Below are 24,898 nucleotides of genomic sequence, written 5' to 3' on the forward strand. Positions count from 1 at the left end.
CCAGGCTTGGCTCTTTTTCCATTTTTATGATGCACACCCTGATTGTGTATATCTCAGATGATCTTAGTGGAGCAAGTGTACACACTGGATTGTACTTTTTTTTTTAAGTTTTTTCTTTTTTCCGAGACGGAGTCTCGCTCTGTCGCCCAGGCTGGAGTGCAGTGCCCGGATCTCAGCTCACTGCAAGCTCCGCCTCCCGGGTTCCCACCATTCTCCTGCCTTAGCCTCCCGAGTAGCTGGGACTACAGGCGCCGCCACCTCGCCCGGCTAGTTTTTTTGTATGTTTTAGTAGAGACGGGGTTTCGCCGTGTTAGACAGGATGGTGTTGATCTCCTGACCTCGTGATCCGCCCATCTCGGCCTCCCAAAGTGCTGGGATTACAGGCTTGGGCCACCGCGCCCGGCACATTTTTAAAACTTCCTATTGTTCGGATGCCTCAACGTCCCTACGAGCAGGCTGTGAGCACTCGCCCAGGCACCCAGGTGAGCGAGTTTGATAAAGGGGGCCCTGCCTCGAGGTTCCCTGCTTGCCTCCTCTCAGTGACCCAGTGACATTCCCATGTACCAGTAAAATCTTACGCCTGGTTACTGCGTCCTCCTCCACCCTGACCCCAGGCACTGTCCCTGGGACTGGCGTCGGTCGGGATCCCCCGTTCCTGCGTGGAGCCACTCCCGGGACGTGCTCATGGGGTTCCCTCTGTGGGACGTCTGTGTCCTCTGGGAGGACTGGTGTTGCCCAGGGCTGGGGAAGGTCTCCAGGGGCCGTGAGACCCCACCCACTTCCGGAGCCCAGCTTCTTGACACCATTGCGAGAAAGAATTCAGGGATGAGTCAAAATGAAGCTAACGGCAAAAAGCTTTTATTGAGAAGGAAAAGTACACATTTCTGAGAAGAGTGTACTTTTCCCAAGAGAAGAGGGAAGTGCGGACGAACGAGGGAGAGCGGGTCATGCACAATGGAGTTTGGGTTTCTAATTTTATGGGCTCTTCTAATTAGGGGGTGGAATAATCATGAGGTTTTTCTAGGAAAAGGTGGAAATTTCTTAGAAGTGGGGTGCCAACCATTTTTATGCTAAATGTGGGCGTGCTTGGCTTGGCCTGGCAACTGGTGGATGTGTGATTTAATGTAGCGATGAGTGTATAATTAGGTCTGGGTAGGAAATCGGTCAAACCTAGAGTGATGGGGCAGCCTAGGCCCCGTCCTGTTTGTTAAGGTCTCATCAGCCCAGTCCCCTTGTTGGGGTAGCTAATTTTAATAGCTTGATGTTTTTCCCCTTCTCCTGTGACCACACAGCATTCCTATTTTGTGGGTGTTTCTTTAATTAGAGAGTGGAATAATTATTAGGTATTCTAGAAAAGGAGGGAAATTAAGGGATGCGCCTGGTTACTGCCCCCTTTCTCTCTTATTTGATTTTGCCCAGACGTGTTATCCCGACTGGGATTTTGGCCATTCTCTCTCTTATTTTGGGTTTTCTGTTATCCTGTGGTTTATTTGCCTAGTTCTTGTTTTTATTTGTTGTTTGAATTTTTCCATTATCCTGCAACCACCGAGTGCTATTCCTATATCACTGTGAGTATAAACATCCTTTAACCTTATAGGCTTCTTGAAGTATAATTCCCAAGACCATGTTGCAGTGGTCCTTAAAGAACCAATAAGGCAGAGAGAAACAAACATGTTCCAAATTTTGTTCACAGAAGTAAACCTTACTCAATTGTTAAAGGCTGTAGCTAGCTCGAAAGAAGTTTCCTTGACTCTGAAAAACAAAACAAGGATCAGCAATGTTCCAAGAGAAAGTCAAAAAAATTATTTCAGTTTTTCTATTAGTTCAGCCTATTCTGTTAATTGTTGTTCTGCTTGATATTTATAAACATTTTAGCTTTTCATGAATCCTGTATGTTTTTCAGTTATCAGAAACCTGCATTTAAGAATACCTGTAGGCCGGGCGCGGTGGCTCAAGCCTGTAATCCCAGCACTTTGGGAGGCCGAGACGGGCGGATCATGAGGTCAGGAGTTCGAGACCATCCTGGCTAACACGGTGAAACCCCGTCTCTACTAAAAAATACAAAAAAAAACTAGCCGGGCGTGGTGGCGGGCGCCTGTAGTCCCAGCTACTCGGGAGGCTGAGGCGGGAGAATGGCGTAAACCCGGGAGGCGGAGCTTTCAGTGAGCTGAGATCCGGCCACTGCACTCCAGCCTGGGCGACAGAGCAAGACTCCGTCTCAAAAAAAAAAAAAAAAAAAAAAAAGAATACCTGTAGCTGGGACTACAGGCATGTGCCACCACACCAGGCTAATTTTTTGTATTTTCAGTAAAGATGGGGTTTCCCTACATTAGCCAGGATAGTATCAATCTCCTGACCCCGTGATCCATCCGCCTCAGCTTCCCAAAGTGCTGGGATTACAGGCATGAGCCACCACACCTGGCCCTACCTCTTAGCAATTTTTAACTTTAATGTAAAACCTGGTAAGTTGTTTTAATTATGTGCTAGGTGCAGATAAAATTTAACTCCTTCCAGAATAAGTTAGGTGCGTGGTTACTTCCATATGTTCCCAGACTTTACCCATTGTGAAGCAGGCAACTTGAACAGTTCTTAAAGGCCAAAGGAGCAGTACAACCTTAAAACATTTAGCAAACCTAGTATCTGACCTGCATAATTTAGACCACATATTTACATCCTGAATACATTTGTGTTTTACCAATAATCCCTAAGACTTTTATTTTTAAAGATTAAAGTCACATGAACTAAGAGGAGTTACAGTTTTTACTATTCTTTCAAAAAATATTTGATCAGCCAGGTGCGGTGGCTCACACCTGTAATCCCAACACTTTGGGAGGCTGAGGCGGGTGGATCATGAGGTCAGGAGATTGAGACCATCTTGGCCAACATGGTGAACTCCCGTCTCTACTGAAAATACAAAAAATTAGCCAGGCACGATGATGTGTGCCTATAATCCCAGCTATTTGGGAGGCTGAGGCAGGGCAATCACTTAAACTTGGGAGGTGGAGGTTGCAGTGAGCCAAGATTGCACTACTGGACTCTAGTCTGGTGACAGAGTAAGACCTTGTCTCAACAACAACAAAAAATTGATCTAAGTGCTTATAAACCAATCAATTAGAGCTCTTTTTTATAGACATCACACAACACATATATGACTACACAGACAGACAGAAGAAGATCCAAAAGCTCAGGGTGGAGCCCTTTAAGAATAAGGCTATGAAAGCATGTCGTCTCTGGGGCCTAATAAACAGGCATAGCTTGAAGGCAAAAACAGATTTTGAGAGGGATTTATCCATCTCTAATTCTTGGGGTTCCATGAGGAAAACAGAGATTTCCCCCAAACTGAATCTGTGGCACCTTGTCTGTTTTCTCAAGTAGTCCAAGGCCACCAGAAGTCATCTGTGAGCCTTTCATGCATGCATGAAGATTGGCAAGACAGAGTGGAGAAAAGTAATACAGTTGACTGAGATACAAACCTTTTCCAGAAAAAACAAGATCTAAGAAGAGAAAAACATAAAGGCGTTTCAAGTACATCTATAACTTGGGTATCCACTTTTAATTAAGCTCTTTCAGAAAATTCTTCTTCATTAATTAAAACTTTACAGATAATATAAACAGTGATCCTTATCATTTTTTTTTACTGGTGTGCATCACTCTCTGTTGACAATCATGTTCAGCTTCTCCAGTTTACTTTTGGAGAATGTGGCTGGGTTCAGGCAAGGACAGGTTTTTACTGGACTATAAATCCCTTTAACAGCAAAGCCTGATATTTGAGGAGGCGATTGTCTGTTAGCCAGAGACTTACCTTAGAGGATAGCAGTCCTGCTATATTATGTGGGGTCTAAACAGTTATTTTCTGGCTGGGCTTGGTGGCTCACGCCTATAATCTCAGTACTTTGGGAGGCTGAGGCAGGTGGATCACAAGGTCAAGAGATCAAGACTATTCTGGCCAACATGGTGAAACCCTGTCTCTACTAAAAATACGAAAATTAGCTGGGCGTGGTGGTGCATGCCTGTAGTCCCAGCTACTCAGGAGGCTGAGGCAGAAGAATCGCTTGAATCCAGGAGGCACAGGTTGCAGTGAGCCGAGATCATACCACTGCACTCCAGCCTGGTGACAGAGCAAGACTCCATCTCAAAACAAAAAACAAATAACACAAACAAACAAACAAAAAACCAGTTATTTCCCATGATTAACTTGGTGGCCTCTGGCACAAGCAAAGCCACCACTGCAACTTCTTGGAGGCAGGCTGGCCATCCTTTAACCACCAAGTCAAGTTCCTTGCTTAGGTAACCCACTGGCTTTTGAGCAGGACGTTGAGCCTTAGTTAAAATTCCCTGGGCCATTTCCTTTTTTTCTGATACATAAAGATTAAATGCCTTCCTTATGAGAAGCCTGAGGGCTGGTGTTTTAAGTAATGCTAGTTTTTGCTGAGACCAGCTCAGTCAGGGAGACCCTAACCCAGCAGCGCTAGAGGAATTAAAGACACACACACACAGAAATATAGGTGTGAAGCGGGAAATCAGGGGTCTCACAGCCTTCAGAGCTGAGAGATTGACGCACATATTTATTAACAGCAAACCAGTCATTAGCATTGTTTCTATAGATATTAAATTAACTAAAAGTATCCCTTATGGGAAACGAAGGGATGGGTCGAATTAAAGGAATAGGTTGGGCTAGTTAACTGCAGTAGGAACATGCCCTTAAGGCATAAATTGCTCATGCTATTGTTCGTGGTGTAAGAATGCCTTTAAGCGGTTTTCCGCCCTGGGTGGGCCAGGTGTTCCTTGCCCTCATTCCTGTAAACCCACAACCTTCAAGCTTGGGTGTTAGGGCCATTATGAATATGTCACAGTGCTGCCAGTTTTGCGGCCAGTTTATGGCCGGATTTTGGGGGGCTTGCTCCCAACATGTTTTAGCTGGTTAAAGGCTTTTGAGTTTTAAGTTTCCAAGTTAGGGAGTGAGTGTTAGCTGCTTGAGTTTCTTTTATGAGGTGGCACAAAGAGCGAGGTATTTCACCATATCCAGGTATCCACAGTCTCAAAATTCAGTAATGCCTAAGAATCCCCTTAACTGTTAAAGGACATTGGCTTAATCCTTTCCTTACCTGGTGCTCTCGTCCCTTCTGGTAAGACTAGACCGAGGTACTTTACTGAAGTCTGACAGAGCTGAGCTATAGATTTTGAGGTCCTATATTCCATTTCTGCTAAGAAATTGAGGAGAGCCTCAGTGCCGTCCTGTTACTTCCTTGGTTGGGGCACAGAGGAGGGTGTCATTTGCATGCTTCAAAGGTTAAATGTGAGGGTGAGAAAAATTAGAAAAACATTTGGACAGGGCCTGTTTCAGCAACTTCCTTCTGATATCAGGGGGTGCCTGAGTAATAAACGTGCTCTTTATTGAATTGGGAGACAAGGAGGTGTGTTTCACGAAGGCCTCTCAGCCTTTCCATAATGGCTGAGGGATTTTCATCTGGTTTTGATTTAACATGGATTGTTTAGAGTAATTAAGAAGTTTTTTTTTTTTTTTTTTTTTTGCTAACCTTTTAAAATGCACATCAGAAAGTGTTTTCCACTCATCTATAGGATGTCTAGTCTCCACTTAGGGTTTTCAAGGGGAACTGCTTCTCTTCCTATTGGGAATGGGAATCCAGTCTCTTTTTACCCTCTTTCCCTTTTTGACTGGGTTTCTTTTTTGACTGGCTATAGGACACATGCTGTTGGTCTCTGAATCTCTCTGCTGCCTTAGGGCTGCCTGTTTCTCAGCAGCAGTTAGAGTTTGGCTTAGGAGTAACATAACATCCCCCCATGCAAGATCAAACATTTGGGTTAGATTTTAGAAAGCCTCTATGTATCTATCAGGGTCATCAGAAAACTTGCCTAAGACCCCCTTTATTTGTCTAAGGTCCTGCAATGATATGGGAAATTGAATTCTAGTAGCACCACGTCCATTGGGCATTTCCCAATGACAGTCAACAGTGAAGTTGGGGTTTCTTGTGTGGCACAGCTGGAGGAGCTGATGACTTGGCTATTGGAGGCCCCAGATAAGGCTGGGGAGGTAGAGCATCCAGAAGTTGCATTTGAAGGTTCCCCCGGGGCGTTTTCTGACGTTGGGGTGTTGTCCACTGTGGGCTTGTCTGATATGACTGTTAAGAGGGCAGAGTCCATTTTGTCCTGCTTACAAAGAGGTGGGCTGTTTCACAGGGCAAAGAAGGCTTGCAGATAGCGGACCTCAGAGTTTTTGCCCTCCCATGTACAGAAAAGATCTAGTTGTTGGATATTATTGAAATTAACACCTCCCTCAGCAGTCCAGGCCTATCCATCCTGGAGCTGGTAAGATGACTCTGTCCTTTTACAGAAGAATATAAGCCGTTTTACTTCAGTCTCAGGGTTAAAAAGAGTCTCAGTGTCTTAGGATGCACTCAAGAGGAGTGCAGACTGAAGATGGTTTGTTACCTGTTTTAAAAAGATTATGAGAAAAGGTGTCCCTTGGCCTTTTTCCTCTTTTTTTTTTTTTTTTTTTTTTTTTTGAGACGGAGTCTCGCTCTGTCACCCGGACTGGAGTGCAGTGGCCGGATCTCAGCTCACTGCAAGCTCCACCTCCCGGGTTCCCGCCATTCTCCTGCCTCAGCCTCCCGAGTAGCTGGGACTACAGGCGCCCGCCACCTCGCCCAGCTAGTTTTTGTATTTTTAGTAGAGACGCGGTTTCACCGTGTTAGCCAGGATGGTCTCGATCTCCTGACCTCGTGATCCACCCATCTCAGCCTCCCAAAGTGCTGGGATTACAGGCTTGAGCCACCGCGCCCGGCCAAGACCCTTTAATGGAGGGAGTGTTTTAATACTATCTGTGGTTTCCCTTGCTATGGCCCTAGTAAAACATTGAAATCCCAGAGAATGGGACCGACTGACTTCCAAATAGGAAATCTCCTTTTTATTTAAATACCAATGTAGTTCAATGCAAAACAGGTGATTCAAAAGAACATAAGGATTGAATGGCTGTTCTCCCCACTGTTAAAGGTACCGCTTTGCTGTTAACAGATGGGCCGTGGAGCTTAGTCCCTAACAGAGGCACGTAGGAGGGAGAGGAATCAGGGAACTAAAGGTTTTGCACAGAGGGCAGACAGGGCTCCTTATGGAGAAAAAGTCCTATTTCATTTGGTGATGCTGTAAGATCTGAAATGTTAAATAAGAACCCTGACTCCAAATTCTTTCCAGGAAGAAGTTAGAAAGAGAGGTTTGGGGATTAATAGGCTGTCCCCATTGTATGCCTTCCAGAAGAAGAAAATTAACTTGTCTCATAATGGAACTGTCTAGATTCATTGAGCAGTCCTGAGTTTTTACATGGAGGAAAAACAAAACCCAAATGGAGAGGGAGAAGAGCATTCACTCAGGGTGAAATATCCCTCTATACAGTGCCATGAATGTCTATCATTAGGACATAAAGCTCTCACTAGGTGAAAGTTTAGACAGAAATCCTCACATTGTTCTAATTAGATCAAACCTCTATAGTAAACATTTCAAAAATTATAGCGTCAGGGAATCATCTTCATGGTTGCTGGACTTGTCATCAACATCCCCAGGATCTAGAGTTCCATCTTCTGGCCTATCTGGAAGATCTCACAGCCATCTACCCAGTACTTCTAACTAACCATAGCAATCCCAAAGTACCTAAACCCCTACTTCTTCAATGGAATGCTCCTCCACTTAATGGATTCCACCTGAACGTCCCCTTCCACACTTGCCATTATACCTGGACTTGAAAAGTTGAGTATATCTCCAGTGCATCAATGATTCTTTTGCACCCACTACTGTGTTAATGACACAAAAGCAGACGTTTCCCTGTGATGCTCTGATCTAACTATAGTTACCAAGTTTCCAAGGCAAAAGCAAGGTAAATGGCAAGGAGACCATATATGGTGTCTTCTCTCAGACCAGAGCATACAGGGAAAAAAACGACTGCCTAATCTAGGAGGGTGGGAGTACTATTTGCTTCCGGAAAACAAGGTTTGTTTGACTACCCCCATTTGAACAGGGGAAGAATCTCTCTATAGACCAAACTTGGTAACAAAGGATAGACATCACGCCCTGTAGGACCTCTACTTATGCTCCAACTGGACTCATTTTTGTTTGTGGCCAGGAATGAGAAGTCACATGCTGTAACTACTCCTGGCTCCCCAGGGAGCCATCCGTTCTTTCAGGAGTAGCTTTCCCTTATATATCTAAAACTTGGAACAAAGATAAATCTATGTTGGCCACCCTTGCCCCTCCAAGAGTCACAGTCCATAACCCAATAAGGCCCAGGAACACCAGAAGTCAACAAGCAATAGGATTGGTTCTGGTGAGAATCAGGGCAGCCATAGGACTAGCAGCACCTTAGGCTACCACAAATCAACCCTGAAGAACTTGACTCAAACTCTAGAATCTTTTTTTTTTTTTTTTTTTTTTTTTGAGACGGAGTGTCGCTCTGTCACCCAGGCTGGAGTGCAGTGGCCGGATCACAGCTCACTGCAAGCTCCGTCTCCCAGGTTTACGCCATTCTCCTGCCTCAGCCTCCGGAGTAGCTGGGACTACAGGCGCCCGCCACCTCACCCGGCTAGTTTTTGTGGATTTTTTAGTAGAGACGGGGTTTCACCCTGTTAGCCAGGATGGTCTCGATCTCCTGACCTCGTGATCCGCCCGTCTCGGCCTCCCAAAGTGCTGGGATTACAGGCTTGAGCCACCGCGCCCGGCCAAACTCTAGAATCTTTAGCCACCAACACAGGTCAGGCACTACCAGAAATTCAAGAATCTCTAGACTCTTTGGCAAATGCAGTTCTCGATAACAGACTGGCATTGTATTATCTACTAGCAGAATAAGGTAAAGTCTGTGCAGTTATTAATAAAACCTGCTGCACATATATTAGCAACTCTGGATAGGTTAACGTTCAAAAGACCTATGAGCAAGTGACCCTGTTACATATTTTCTTTGACCCTTGCTTGTTTAACCTCTTAGTAAAGTTTGTGTCTTCTAGATCAACAGTCTCCAACCTTTTTGGCATCAGGGACCAGTTTCATGGAAGGCAATTTTTCCACAGATGGGGTATGTGGGGCTGGGGCTGGGGGGTGGTCTCAGGATGAAACTCTTCCACCTCAGATCATCAGGCACTAGATTCTCATAAGGAGTGTGCAACTCCAGTCCCTCACATGCACAGTTTATGTCAGGGTTAGCACCCCTATGAGAATCTAATGCTGCCACTGATCTGACGAGAGGTAACTCAGGCAGTAATGCTCACTCACTGACCACTCACCTCCTACTGTGCAGCCCAGTTCCTAACAGGCCATGGACCAGTATCCACAGCAGAGGGGTTGGTGTATCCTGTTCTAGTTCCAGGTAAAGACAATGCTGGCACAAGTTTTCCAACCCATCTTTGTCGACTGTCCCAGAGAATGAAAGTGTCCTGCCTTTGGGCACCTTAGATATGGCATCCAGGGATCTTTACTCCTTTAGTGCCAGGCAGGGCCTATGCCCGTAAAACCAGCAGCAAGCAGTCACAGAAGATGGACCTCTGCCCTTCCTCAGCCCCCTTAAGATCAAAGAGGAGAAGGCCGGGCGCGGTGGCTCAAGCCTGTAATCCCAGCACTTTGGGAGGCCGAGACGGGCGGATCACGAGGTCAGGAGATGGAGACCATCCTGGCTAACATGGTGAAACCCTGTCTCTACTAAAAATACAAAAACCTATCCGGGCGAGGTGGCGGGCGCCTGTAGTCCCAGCTACTACTCGGGAGGCTGAAGCAGGAGAATGGCGGGAACCCGGGAGGCGGAGCTTGCAGTGAGCTGAGATCCGGCCACTGCACTCCAGCCTGGGTGACAGAGCGAGACTCTGTCTCAAAAAAAAAAAAAAGATTAAAGAGGAGTATCTAATCTCTGATGGGGGAGTGAGATAGGAGGCAGGACTCCATACGAGACTGAAGACTGGCTGAAACAAGGAACAGGCACTGAGAGCATCTCTACATAATACACACCCACTAGTGCCATGGCAGTTTACCATTACCTTGGCAACAGCTGGAAATTACCATCCCTTTTCTAGAAATTTCTGAATAACCCACCCTTTACTTTGCATGTAGTTAAAAGTAACTACAAAGTAAAAATATGACTGCAGAGCTGCCCCCTGAACTGATATTCTGGACACAATGCCTACGGGGTTGCCCTGCTCTGTAGCAGCAGCCACAGAGCTGAAACCCTGCTGCCTCAACAAAGCTGTTTTCATCTACTACTAGCTTGCTCTTGAATTCTTTCCTGAGTGAAGCTAAGAATCTTCTTGGACTAAGCCCCAATTTGGGGGCTCAACTGCCTTACAACAATGCCACCTGATGTCATACCTCCATACTCTCTAAAACTGTCTCCCTTACCACTGGAAGAGTGTAACAGGCCTCAGGAAGTGATGACAATTAATGTTGACACAAGGAGCTCTTTAAAAAAACAAGCAACTGGGCGTCGTGGCTCACACCTGTAATCCCAGCACTTTGGGAGGCCGAGGCAGGTGGATCACCTGAGGTCAGGAGTTCAAGACAAGCCTGGTCAACATGGCGAAACCTCGTATCTACTAAAAATACAACAATTAGCTGGGTGTGGTGGTGCACGCCTATAATCCCAGCTACTCAGGAGACTGAGGCAGGAGAATCGTTTGAACCTGGGAGGTGGAGGCTGTGGTGAGCCAAGATCATGCCACTGCACTCCAGCCTGGGGCGACAGAGTGAGACTCCAAAAAAAAAAGAAAAAAAGGCAGTATTATATAAGATACCTGGGGGATAATGATGGACATGCTACCTTGGCGATCTGCCTAACTCAGCCCCTTCTTTGAGAACAGTCCACCACCACAGTCCTGTTCACCGATCTCTGGGGATACCTGACCCGACCAGGCTGGATCAGTCAAGTTTTCTCGCTTGAATTCTGGAATAAGGACCTCAAAGGGCAGAGTGTGCTGGGCACTAGGGTGAGGATTTGTGTTTAAAGGGCCGTTTCTACCCCAGTGATCCCCAGTGCAGACACAGGGAGACCAGGCAAAAGAATGTGAGACCAAAACAGAGAATACAGCAGGACCTGTGGATAGAGGCAGAAGGGCTTGAGATGCCTTTCTCACCAGGCAGGTATGTGCAACAGGACGGTATCAGAGGACTAGGGTCACCCAAATGGGACACAAATAAATCTTCACCCAGCAAGACCAAAGAGCCCACAGTTCTCCAGCCTCCTATCTTGGTGCAACATCCTCTGGGCCAGGCCCAAATATCCACATTTCTACCAGGTGAAGGTCACAGCCACGACCTGGAAAGGCACCAGTGCCTGGCAAGTCAGAGACAGAAAGTTGACCTCAGACTGTAACACTGGGAAAGTTGCAGAGAGCCAGGACATCTGAGGGTTGAGCTCCAAGTAGGGCACAAGGGCAAAGGACTCTGCCTCTGAAAATGGGGTAATTGTGGCAGAGGGTAAAGCCTATGATGGGGGATGTCATTTCCAAGTTAAGGTTTCTGCTACCCAGGCTTCTGATTCTCTACCTCCCATGTGTCCTCCTGCACTCACATTGAACCATCCCATGGAAGCCTCCAGGTTGCCTGCCTGGCTCCACGCTCTGACAATCACACTGCAGAAGGAGTTGTTCCCGCTAAGCCAGGCTATGCCTACACTGTCACACCTTGTACAAGACTGTGTTGCAAAAATAAAGACACAGCCAGTTACTAGATGTGTAGATGCACTTTTACCACAGGCACACTTGTCTTGCTACGAGCTCCTCCACTTCCTATTAATCATACCCAAAATTTCTGTACCAATTACGTCCAATGCTTAGCTCCCATCAGCTTGAGTCCCGCCATCTATGGAATCATGGGCATCGGGGCACGTGGTTCCTTTGCAGAAGCTGGGAAAAAGTTTTGTGTCAACAGTGCTGGGCATTACAGCCTGTGAGAACAATGCCACAAATCCATCTTATTCTCCAAAGCACAGGAGCCTGTCATAACAGCCAACTTGTCCTCAGAATGACCTCTAGTCCAGAGAAAGTGTAGGGAAACAGGCCAGAAATTAGGACAATAAAATTATTGCATTGTTTCCTAGGAGGCCTTGGGCAGCAAGGCAAACTGGACTAAAACCAGAATGAGAACTACTCTCTGTCGTTTTATTTTTCCTGCACAGGCCAACGACATTGGGGCCCCACAAAAGCTGTCCATTCCTTTATGTAAGAGCCCAAGTGTGTTTTCCAACCACCTTGCACAGTAAACCAAACCCTAAGACTACACCGATTTAAAAATAAGGCCTTTATTACCATGCAAACCAGAGCAATGTGAGGCAGCCAGTTACTAGGTGGTAACTTGGAGGCTGGAAAAACTACCAAGTGTCGTGTGAGAACAAGAATTTCCATGAAGGGAAGCCTTCCACATCAGCTTCCAGCAGAACCCAGGCTGGGTCCTTCTGGCCAAAACTGGTCAGATGTATGCTGTCATCAGTCAGAAAAGGGAAGGAATTCCCCTTAAAGGCTCAGACTGCTCAAGGAATTTCCTCCAAGGAACGGGAGCACACAGGCGTATCTCCCTCGCCTTAGTACGCAAGGGTAACGAATGATTTAACTCCCGCAAAGGCCTCCAGCAGTTTAGAACGTGCAAAGGAGCTCCTGCAAGACACAGGTGCCTGGAACTCATGGGAGTCTCACCCATCTGGAGGTCTACCAGTATGAGGTTTAACTTTAGACAGATAGCTCCTTCACAAAGACTCTCTATAGCCGTAACACTGAAGAAAGAGATGGCACACTCCCTGCAGGTCTAAGCCTTTTCTCAGGTGTGGAGTTTCAGGAGTTAAACAACATTAGCTCTTGGGCTGTAGGGTTTTCCGCATTTGCTGCTGTCACGAGGCCGTTCCACAGTGTGAGATTTTCGGTGGAGAATGAGGCCAGAGTGTTGTGTAAAGGACTTCCCACATTTGCCACATTCATACGGCCTTTCTCCCGTGTGAACCACCTGGTGTTGAATGAGGCTAGACTTTTGGATAAAGGATTTCCCGCACTGTCCACAGTCGTAAGGCCGTAATCCAGTGTGAATTTTCTGGTGTTCAACAAGGGTATAGCTTTGTCTAAAAAATTTCCCACATTCACTGCACTCAAAAGGCCTTTCTCCAGTGTGAGTTCTCTGGTGCCGAACAAGTTTGGATTTGAACATAAAAGCTTTCCCACATTCCCCACATACATAAGGCCTTTCTGCAGTGTGAACTTTGTGGTGTTTATTGAGGGTGGTTCTTTGGCTAAAGGATTTTCCACACTCGTCACACTCAAAGGGCCTAGCGCCACTGTGAATTAACTGGTGCTGAATGAGGCCACACTTTAGGCTAAACGATTTCCCACACTGGCCACACTCATAAGGCCTTGCTGTAGTGTGAATTCTCTGGTGTACAACAAGGCTGAAGCTTTGTCTGAATAATTTCCCACATTCACCACACTCATAGGGCTTTTCTCCTGTGTGAGTTCTCTGGTGCCGAACAAGAGTGGATTTGGACCCAAAGGCTTTTCCACATTCATCACACTCGTAAGGCCTTTCTCCAGTGTGAATTCTGCAATGTTCAATAAGGTTGGAACTTTGGCTGAAAGATTTCCCACATTTACCGCACTCATAAGGCCTTTCTCCAGTGTGAACTCTGTGATGTTTAATGAGGGTGGCTCTTTGGCTAAATGATTTCCCACACTGGTCACACACATAAGGCCTTTCTCCTGTGTGGATTCTCCGATGATCATTCAGATGAGAGGTTTGGCTAAAAGTCTTCCCACATTCACTGCACTCGTAAGGCCTTTCTCCAGGGTGGACTCTTTGGAGCTGAACGAGGGAGTACTCACAGCGGCAGGCTTTCCCACATTTGCTAGATTCATAAAACCTTTTTCCAGCGCAGACTCTAGGGTGAAAAAACGTTTGTTTGTGGCTGGACTCTTTCCTGCGTTCACTCCACTTGTAATGACTTATTCCAACATGAAAGGCCTCCTCACATTTGCTGATTTCGTTTGGTTGTTCATAGATCGCAATAGCCTGAGGCTGAAGAACGCCCAATGGGGCTAGGAAGTCCTTCCCAACCTCAATGCTGGTGAAAGGCATTCCTGACTCAGGGAATAGGCAGCACCGCACAAATGAGGCCTTGTCCGTGTCACTTTCCAAGGGTTTCTCTGCACTATGATGCTTCTGTTCCTGGTGAAAGACTGCACATGCCTCAGTCAAGTATGGTTTCTGCCCGGGCAAATCGGTCAGGTGTAAAATGTCGGTCAGGAACGGGATACACATGTCACAGGATTGAGTCTTCTGGGTGGATGGACTGGCCTCTGGAGTCCTGACCTGAGGTACTCTTTCTACAGAAACACTTTGCTGAGGTGTCTCTTCCTCCTCCATCCCATGGCAACAAACTGAAAGCAGAGAAACACGGATGAAATGAATGTTGACTATGATGGGAGTGTATTAACCATTTAAAAAAAAACTATTTTCTGAATAATTAATGTTCTGGTATCTTAAAAACTTTGCTGGTCTGAGCTCAGGAGTTTGAGACAAGCCTGGGCAATATGGCGAAACCCTGTCTCTACTAAAAATACAAAAAATTAGCCAGGTGTGATGGCGGGTGCTACTCAAGAGGATGAGGTAGGAGAATTGCTTGAACCCGCGAGGCGGAGTTTGCAGTGAGCCCCAGATCGCACCACTGCACTCCAGCTTGGGAGACAAGGTGAAACTGTCTCAAACGCAAAAGAAAACAAAATAAAAAACTTTGCTGGCTGGGGAGAGAATGGTGCTTCCAGAGTGAGCCAACTCTTAAGAGATAGCAAAGGGCTCAGCAAGGAGCATAACAAATACAAAATCAATTCAGAGCCCATACTCTCAATCACATTTTCTTTTTTTTTTTTGAGACGGAGTCTCACTCTGCCACCCAGGCTGGAGTGCAGTGGCCGGATCTCAGCTCACTGCAAGCTCCGCCTCCCGGGTTTACGCCATTCTCCTGCCTCAGCCTCTCGAGTAGCTGGGACTACAGGCGCCCGCCACCTCGCCCGGCTAGTTTTTTGTATTTTTTTTTTTAGTAGAGACGGGGTTTCACCATGTTAGCCAGGATGGTCTCGATCTGCTGACCTCGTGATCCACCTGTCTCGGCATCCCAAAGTGCTGGGATTACAGGCTTGAACCACCGCGCCCGGCCTTCAATCACATTTTCTATGTGACTTGGATGTTTCAGAAGCTAATATTCCTCTGCTCTAATCATCCCAAGGTCAGGCAGCAGACAACGAAGCCTAGTGAGCCCTTTTGCCCCAAAGCAAACTACTCAAATTACCCAATCCCAAACTGTTTATCATGTCTTGTGTTATCTGCAGAAACCCCAGTAAAGGCTGTGGCTTAGTATTTTCCCTTCTCTCTTGTGGCCCTGCATGGCACAGTGCTCACATGCTCTTACTACTGCAGGTGATAAATTCCGATGTCATTAACATTAACCTCTCTGTGTTGGCACTCTGCCACCTCCATTAATTAAAACCCTGTGGGTACATAACAGGAAAGGGGAAGCACTTTCTCACAGACATCAAGGAATGAATTCACAGTATTGCTTTGAAGCAACATTGAGGAGCTGAAAGCAGGATAAGAAAGGGGCTGCCTGGCAGTAGTGGGCCTCTAAAGATCACAAAATGGGGAGGCCTCACCAAACACAGGATATAAGGAAGGGGTGCAGCACATAAGGACAGATAGGGTCTCCAATCTACTCCTTTGCCAAATCCTGTGGCAAGATCTTGTCAGCTGGTGGCATGTGTATGCTGTGCTGAAGGTTGGCATTATTCAGGCCCAAGATAACGTAATTGGAAGTGAGTGAGATATTCCAATTGCGATCTTGTGTTCAAGAAATATTTAATGGCATGTGCACAACTCACAACATATTGGGAGTGCGTCAGTGTTGGAAAACATGCTGGGAGGCAGTGCAGAGAAACTGGTGACACATGGAGGGCAGAAAGATGGGGCAGCACGAGGCCAGATGTCCCAGATGAAGTAATAAGCCAGCAAAGTGTCAAGGAAGAGGAAGAAAACGTAGAAATGAGGTGTGGCATTAGCACCAAACTCTGGATGACACAGGGCAAACTCCTGGTAAGATTAGAAAACACCCAGGTGCCACTGACTGAGGCCAGGCTTCCTCTGAAGCCATATTCCCATCTTCACCCTTTCCAACAACCAGGGCTTTCCCGGCACCTCTAGATGTGCCACCACTTGGGACTTGAATGAAGCAAGTCCTAAGGGACAGCTGGGACAGGTGAGTATCCTGCAGTGGCCCAGAGCAAGTCAGCTTCCTTGAGAACACAAGAAAGAAAATTAATATCACACAGATCCTGAAGGAGGTTCTGGCAACAACAGCTCATGGTCCATGTAAATACTGATGAGGAAAATTCTGCAAATTCCTAACACAGGTAGTCAAAGGAAATGTCATCTAGGAGGCAGAACCTGACACACAAAGTACCATGAATATGAACATAGCCACCAAAAGAGGAAGTGAAGAAGTAAACTGAGATGCATTAGGCTGACTCAAGACACCTAACACCCAGACCCATCCCGGTGCGTTTTGGGACAGCAAATGTCAGGGCTGATTAAGGAGTGCAATGACTTCATTCCTTACACCACAGCACATATGCCAAGACAGTGGGGAAGTCAGCAGAGCCCATGGTCCGACAGAGCCGCCTCTGGGGAAAAAAAGGATAGACAAAGACCAGGAGACAAGAGTGGCTGTGAGGGCCTTACCCAGCGCAGTTATAAGTGCAAAGTTCTCCAGCATCACATCACGGTACAGGAGCCTCTGAGCCTCATCAAGGAGCCCCCATTCTTCCTGGGAGAAGTAAATGGCCACGTCCTCAAAGGTCACAGAGCCCTGCCATGATGGGGACAGATCTTTCCATGATCAGATTCTCTCCTAGGACCCCAAGTTCACGCCCCCCACGCATCCTTCCCCTGCTTACCCCCAACCCTAAGCCCCACCTCAGAGGCGATACCAAGCCCTGGTGGCACTGATTCCTGCCCTCTCCTCACGGTCTTCCCACAGCACCAACAGGCAGGTGGGCCAGGAAATGCCATTTAAACTCTGGGTCTAGCATATAGGGTTGGATTTTGTCTTGTCAGACAATTCTCCTGGAGTTTCCAGAAGTATGCCTCTCACATACAAGCAATGATGGGGTTAGCCATCATTCTTATATCCTCAATGCCATGGCCATGGGTTGTTCAGTTCACACTTCCTCTCCATATGCACATCACTCTTTGAAGCACACACTCTCAAACAATCTCACTCCCACAGCGATTTCCACCCTGTTGCCCCACACCATAGGCAGCCTCTCTGGCATCCCCACGATACTTGGAATGCAACATCCAGAAAGTGCTTGGCAAACTGAAATGAGGTCCGGTGCTACTCAGAGGCCGAATGTCCCCACTGCCAAAGGCAGCCCTTCGGAGCCCCATCCTGCTCTGAAGGCCTCCTTGCCTGACTCTGTCCCTTGCTACATCCTCAGTCACCCAGAAATACTTAGGGTTGGGCCGGGCGCGGTGGCTCAAGCCTGTAATCCCAGCACTTTGGGAGGCCGAGACGGGCGGATCACGAGGTCAGGAGATCGAGACCATCCTGGCTAACATGGTGAAACCCCGTCTCTACTAAAAATACAAAACCTAGCCGGGCGAGGTGGCGGGCGCCTGTAGTCCCAGCTACTCCGGAGGCTGAGGCAGGAGAATGGCGTAAACCCGGGAGGCAGAGCTTGCAGTGAGCTGAGATCCGGCCACTGCACTCCAGTCCGGGCGACAGAGCGAGACTCCGCCCCAAAAAAAAAAAAAAAAAAAAAAAAAAAAAGAAATACTTAGGGTTCTGACACCCATGGCCCTCTTCCACCTTCCACTAGTGCTGCACTTGATGTCCTCTCTTAACTCACAGTCTTTCTCTCCTGTTAACCCTCATTCAAAGTCTGCCCCAGAGGACTCCCACACCTCAGGCCCAGTAACTCTTTCAGATGACCACCTGTGACCCTCAACTTATCCACCTCCCTGAAATTCCTGACACCTCAAGGGTTACCACAAAACCCTGGTAGATAGATCCAGAGTGCTGAGAAAGCACTAGTTCTGGTCTCAGTGTCATCTTGTCTGGATTACTTCCAAGCATCGATCTCATGCCCACTCTTCTCCTGGATCCTTGGCCACTTGCCAGATCATCCTTGCTCTCACACCCTACCATGGCCACTTGGCTCTCATACCTGTCTTTGTGATTCCCACCATGATCAACCACGTCCCCAAGCAGAAGACCCAGTAGTGACCCCCAACCTCCCTTCCCTGGGCTGGTAACAGCATTACCAGAGTGATCAGGATTCCACCTCCTAACTGTGTCCCAAGCTATACCCCTAGGCAAGTAGTGGCCACCTTTTAAATGTCTCCATCCTGAATCCCTCCCCACAGTTCTAGTCCTGTAGGATATACTATCCATTTGATGTCTAAACTAACTGTTCTTTGAACCATCTCAGACTCTAAAGATGTCCCATTGGGCCATGTTCAGATGATGATTTAAAAAAAAAAAATTAGCCGGGCGCGGTGGCTCAAGCCTGTAATCCCAGCACTTTGGGAGGCCGAGACGGGCGGATCACGAGGTCAGGAGATCGAGACCATCCTGGCTAACACGGTGAAACCCCGTCTCTACTAAAAATACAAAAAACTAGCCGGGCGAAGTGGCGGGCGCCTGTAGTCCCAGCTACTCCGGAGGCTGAGGCAGGAGAATGGCGTAAACCCGGGAGGCGGAGCTTGCAGTGAGCTGAGATCTGGCCACTGCACTCCAGTGCGGGCGACAGAGCAAGACTCCGTCTCAAAAAAAAAATAAAATAAAATAAAAAAAATAAATAAAATAAAAAAAAATTTAAAAATAAAGATGTTCCAAATCAAAATTTCTAATTATCTCTAGAGATAACTGACTCTACCTCTACTACCAATTTTACAATCCTCACTAGTGGAGCTTCCATATTTCCAGCTGCTAAACCCAAACAACTTGCTTTTACCCCTGAATCCTACTTTTCTATCTCTTGCCTTCAACATCTCAAAATCCAGGCTTCCCTACTTAAAAAACTGTTCTAGAATCCTACTACCACCTCCACAGCCACCATACAAGTCCTGCCACCAGTAACACTCATCTGGACTACTACAGCAGCCTTCTTCACTATCTTCCTATCTCATACCTCACACTCAGCCTGTTCTCTCAGCTTGGCCACACAGGGAACCTGATGAGACCTGGATCAGGTCACATACCTCCTCTGCCCCCAAACTGTCATTGCTCGTCACACACTCCAGAAGAAACACCCAACAACTGAGAGCCATCTTTTTGTCTGATTCCTGCATCCCAGTGTTCAGTTCCCATGAGAAAGAAAAAAGTTGTAGTTCCCTAAACCAGCTCAGCTTGACCTTCAAGCACTTGCTCATCTGGTACATAAGCCTGAGACAACGTTCCATACCTTATTTTGCTGGTTCCCAGCAACAGGAACCATTCTATACCAGCTTCCAGCCTGAATGTATGACCCTGGGATTGATGTTTGTTCAGGGTTCCTAGAACCAAAGACCCAAAGAGTGCCAAGAGAAGAGTCCCAGAACACAATCTCAGAGACAAACACTGGGGTCAGCAGCAGTGAGGTCCCGAAACACTCTCCACTCACCTGTGTGAAGCCCATAACTTTAGCTTCTGCAGTCACGGGGACCTGTGGGAAGAGGAAGGCTGTGAGAGGCAGGTAACTATGGTGGAAGCTCCATGGGCTCATGCCTCCTTGTTTCCCTGCGCAGCCCTGGAGACGGATGACTTGGTGATGACTAAATTATCATTGCGCCTCAGTTCCGTGTGACTCTTACCTGCTCTGGGACCTTGTACAAGGACTCAACCTCCCTGTGCCTCGGTGTCATCCCCCTTCCAGGCTGTTCTAACTCTTAACGTTAGGAAAATTTTCAAAAGTCTAACTCAGACCACGTGCCTCATCTGTTCACAACCACCCATGGCTCTCAGCGTCTTGAAAAGAAAGAGCCTCACTTTGCCATTCCGGCGTGAACGCTCCTGGCTCAATCGCCCCAACACGATTGACAGACACCGGCCCCTCCGCCTGCCACACCCTCCACAGCCCACGACACCAGGCTTATAAATGGGAGCCCCACCCGCCACGGCCTCACAGTCCTGGACTCGGGCCGGGCTGCAGGGACGAAAGCAGGCGCCCCTCACGCAGGGTGTTGGATTTCCGGCGGGGAGAGCAGGTGAGGCTGGGGGAACGTAGCACTCACCGAAGTCGAATCCCTCAGCACGGCCGCCGCCATCAGATTGTGAGAGGAGCGGGGCCGGGAGCGGTGGGCGACCCAGGGCGGAAACCCAGGCACGGCTGCCACCAGCGCCAACGACCCACGGGCTGCACCGCAGCGGGGCGACCCCCGCCGTGTGCCGGGGGCAGCGTTGCTAACTCAGGAGGCCTGCGCCGAGGTAGAGAACCCCCAAAATGACCATCTCGGAGCGGTGCCGGAAGTTCCGCCTTACCGTTTGCAACAAACGGAGACAGGCCCGATCCTGAACGGTGATTGGCTCCGCATCTTTGCAGCTTGGCGCTCAGCATTATGGGTAATGTAGTTCTCAGAAGCCCAGGGGTCTGGTGCTCTCCCCGAGATTCACCCGGAACAAGGGAACTACCGGCCGCGCGGAGAGCGCTAGGAAAAGGCGCGACCCCAAGAGCGAGACAGGGCCTTGGCTGCTCCTTAAAGGGGCCGCTGGCCGATTTCCGCGGTCCCATACCCAGGTAAGTGCCCACGTGGCTAGAGACGTTGATTCAGGTTCAAGAAGCCAAGGCTCCGGATCCACACGGACGCGTCACTCCACGGGCCCGCGTAAACACCGCGGCCGCAGCGCGGGAGGGTCCTTGCCTCATCCCCCTCACGTGCGGGGCCGAGGCGTTTGAGGCCGTTTCGGGGACCTCAGCGGTTACAGAGGCGACAGAAGCGACCTACGGGTCAGGCTCAGGGTCGCCGGTCCGGGAGGCCACTCGGGGGCCACGCCCCCTGGCCGCTCCTACCCTGAGCCCCTTGATGGTCCCCCGGTGCAGGAGGCTGGGCCGAGAAGTTCCTGGGGCAGGGTTCCTGGGTGGCTTCACCCAGGGTACACCTCCTCCAGGGGCCCCCTCCCTGGGCGAGCTGGGAAAAGGGCGTTTCCTTGACTAGCGGGCCACGCGAAACGCAGAGAATCGAGTGTCACCACGAATGAACACACAAAGGGACTGAACGCTGGGAAACATGAGGACAAAATCATAGAGGTGTCCACCAGCCACTGACCTGGAATAACAAATAGTCATCCAAACGTGCAAAAGAGAGGAGAGTGAGTAAAAGGAAAAAAAGGTGCTCACAAAGATTAAAATGGTGCGTGTGACTCTGGCCTCTTGAGAAGCTCGGAGGAGATTCTGTTGCTGTGAATGTGTTGGACTCGCTGCTTGTGTCTGTGCCGGAAAAGGGCCATGGAGCCACTGACCCAGATCATGAGGCCCAAACTCATAAAGTCAGTTGCAGAGAATATGAATACAACTAGAAACTTTATACCTCTAGCTGGTTTGAGCAAAGAACAGTACACACAATTTATTTTCACACTTACATTTTTGCTGTTTATTTGACTAGTCACACTCATAGGAACAAAGATATTTACCAACAGTTGCAGGATCTAGCAGAGAAAACAACAGAAGCCAATGAACTTTGGGGATCCCATTCTGAGCTCCAACCACCTAGAGAAACAGGGACAAAGTTTTATGGACTGGAAGCCACTGAGGAGACAGGTGGTGCTGAGGGAAACCCCTCTGGCCACTCTGTGAAAATAGAAGAGAAGTTTGCATCCAGCCTTATCCAGGAAATAGTTCAATCCAAAAGCTGCTATTGTATGAGGGATCCCTCTAGAGAAAAGCACAAACAAATTGGCAAAGGCCAGCTGGTTGAGAATAAGTCTAATGGGTCTAATCTTGTGTCCAGTAAGCAAGGTGAAGTTACAAAGACAAAGAAGGAAGGAGTTTCCAAGGATTCCCACTCCCATCTGAGTGAGAAAGGTAAACCCCATTTGGAGATTGGCAGGAGCCATCACGTTAATATCTATAAGACTTGATTTTAATTGGTACCAGAACAATGAGGAGTTCAACAAGCGAAAAGAAATATGTTCGCCAGGCATGATGGCTCATGCCCGTAATTCTAGCACGTTGGAAGGCTGAGGCAGGAGGATTGCTTGACGCCAGGTGTTCGAGACCAGCTTGGGCAATATAGCAAGACCCCCATATCTAAAAAAACAAATAACTGGGCATAGTGACATTGAGGCCAACGAGCTATGATCACACCACTGCACTCCAGCCTGGGTAACAAGGCAAGACCTTGTCTCTTTTTTTAAAAAAGAAAGAAAAAAAGAAAGAAATTGTCATACCATGCCCAATAACCTCCAGTACTAAACCTAACATGTATTTTTCTAGTTTAAGTGGGCCTTAAATATGTATGCTTATGGGTACAGAAGTTGTCTCTCTTTTAGTTATAAAAATATTCCTTATCAAGTGGTTGCTCCACAGCCTGCTTGATTTCCTTTCCCCCCCAAAAAGTTTTTTCTTTCTGTACCACATGTCAAGGCTGCAAATTTTCTTTTTTTTTTTTTGAGATGGAATCTTGCTCTGTCGCCCAGGCTGGAGTGCAGTGGCGTGATCTCAGCTCACTGCAAGCTCCGCCTCCCAGGTTCACGCCATTCTCCTGCCTCAGCCTCCCGAGTAGCTGGGACTACAGGCGCCTACCACCAGGCGTGGCTAATTTTTTGTATTTTTAGTAGAGACAGGGTTTCACCGTGTTAGCCAGGATAGTCTCGATCACCTGACCTTGTGATCCACCCACCTTGGCCTTCCAAAGTGCTGGGATTACAGGCGTGAGCCACCGCGCCTGGCCATGGCTGCAAATTTTCTAATTTTTTTCTCTGCTTCCTTTTTAAATATAAATTATATCTTTTGGTAATTTATTTGCTGTAGCATCTAGCACAGGCTTTTAGGAGTAGCCAGGCCACATCTTGAAAGCTTTGCTGCTTAGAAATTTCTTCCACCAGCTATCCTTGGTCATTACTCTAAAGTCCAAACTTCCATAGATATTTGGGGCATAGGCACAATGCAGCCAAGTTCTTTGCTAAGCCATAACACATCTGACCTTTGCTCCAGTTCCCAATACGTTTCTCATTTCCATCTGAGACATCATCATTCTGAACTTCCCTGTCCATATCACTATCAGAATTTTGGTCACAACCATTTAACCAGTGTCTAAAAAGTTCCAAACTTTCCCTCAACTTCTTGTCTTCTTTTGAACCCTCCAAACTCATTCAACCTCTGCTCATTACCCAGTTCCAAAGTTGCTTCTACATTTTCAGGTATCTTTATAGCAATGCCCCACTCCTCTGTACCAATTTTCTATGTTAAGCCATTCTTGCATTGCTATGAAGAAGTACCTGAGACTGTACTTAGAAAAATTAGAAAATTTGCAGCCATGGCCAGGCGCGGTGGCTCACGCCTGTAATCCCAGCACTTTGGAAGGCCGAGGCGGGCAGATCACGAGGTCAGGTGATCGAGACCATCCTGGCTAACACGGTGAAACCCTGTCTCTACTAAACCTTGTCTCTACTCTTTAATTTATAAAGAAAAGAGGTTTAATTGGCTCATGGTTCTGCAAGCTTTACAGAAAGCATGCTGCTGGCATCTGCTTGGCTTCTAGTGAAGCCTCACGGAGCTTCCAATCATAGTGGAAAGTGGAACAGGAGCAAGCACTTCACATGGCAAAAGCAGGTGAGAAAAAGATAGTGGGGGTGGATGCCACAGACTTTTAAATAACTAGATCTCACAAGAAGTCACTATCACGAAGAGAGCACCAAGCCATGAAGGATCACCCCTATGATCCAAACATCTCCCACCAGGCCCCACCTCCAGCATTGGGGATTACAATTCAACATGAGATTTGGGTGGGGGAAAATATCCAAACTGGTTTCCCTGCAAAATATTCAAAAAGTTTAATCATCTGGAATGATTACAGATACAGTGTTTCAGGGTAAACTCTCTCTAATTGTATTTTCTCTCTGCTTTCATATCACCACAACCATCAGAGAGAGGATGACTTCTGTGACCAAATGTGCAGGGTTGTCCGTACACACCAAGCAATAGAAACCAGCTGGGTATCCTCCAATTCAATTCTGACACTTTCCACCTGATGATAGTGTCAGATCCCACAGGTTGGGGGGTCAGTCCCCAAGACTTCAGACACTAGTTAGTTGTAAGTCTGAACCTCCAGAACTTTTGACCCATCCGACTTCAAGTTGGGGCCCTTACAGTCCCCTCTTTGGGTTCAATTAATTTGCTGGAGTGGCTCAGAGAACTAAGGGGAACACTTCCTTATGTTTATCAGTTTATTATAACGGATATTGCGAAGGATACAGATGAAGAGATGTGTGGGGTGAGGTATTGGGGAATGGGGCTGCGGCAGCGCTCCTCTCAAGGGGGCACCAGCTGCGGGGAGTCTGTCCCTTGCAGACCTCTGAACTGGCAACGGATGAATAAAATACACTGAGACACAGATATTCTGCTCTGCCAGTCCAGCTGAGGGTCTGAGCCGCGTGCAGGCTCCCTGCTGAGTCCTGTAAACAGTTGCGACTCAGCCCTGATCAGCTAATCAGACTTGCATTTATTTGGCGAGATTAATTAACAAAAGCTTGAGTCAACACCTTTAGAGGGTAGTTGACATTGTGGGCTTCCCGAGTAAAAAGCACTTAAGCAGCAGTGGTACATCAAAGGTTAGTTTTAAGATCATGTGAGTAAACAAGCTAGCTAGGTAAACTACTCTGCTTTCCTTTACTACTACTTTAATTTGTTTAACT

The 24,898-nt window shown here is 47.6% G+C and overlaps 1 protein-coding gene across 2 annotated transcripts; it reads right to left on the minus strand.

The window, feature by feature from the left end:
• Positions 1-12,262: 12,262 nt before the first annotated feature.
• On the minus strand, positions 12,263-20,536 carry ZNF416 (zinc finger protein 416). Of its 2 annotated transcripts, XM_023184272.1 has the most exons (4): positions 20,281-20,536; positions 19,671-19,712; positions 16,747-16,873; positions 12,263-14,396 (listed from the first exon to the last, which is right to left on the minus strand). In XM_023184272.1, exons 1-4 carry the CDS (start codon positions 20,311-20,313, stop codon positions 12,814-12,816), a joined length of 1,785 nt encoding a protein of 594 aa, XP_023040040.1. In that variant the 5' UTR covers positions 20,314-20,536; the 3' UTR covers positions 12,263-12,813. The 2 variants fall into 2 exon arrangements, with proteins under 2 accessions (XP_023040040.1, XP_023040042.1); XM_023184274.1 differs by lacking the exon at positions 16,747-16,873.
• Positions 20,537-24,898: the final 4,362 nt, after the last annotated feature.

Source organism: Piliocolobus tephrosceles, chromosome 21 (genome assembly GCF_002776525.5).
Source record: "Piliocolobus tephrosceles isolate RC106 chromosome 21, ASM277652v3, whole genome shotgun sequence".
Lineage (NCBI taxonomy): Eukaryota > Metazoa > Chordata > Mammalia > Primates > Cercopithecidae > Piliocolobus > Piliocolobus tephrosceles.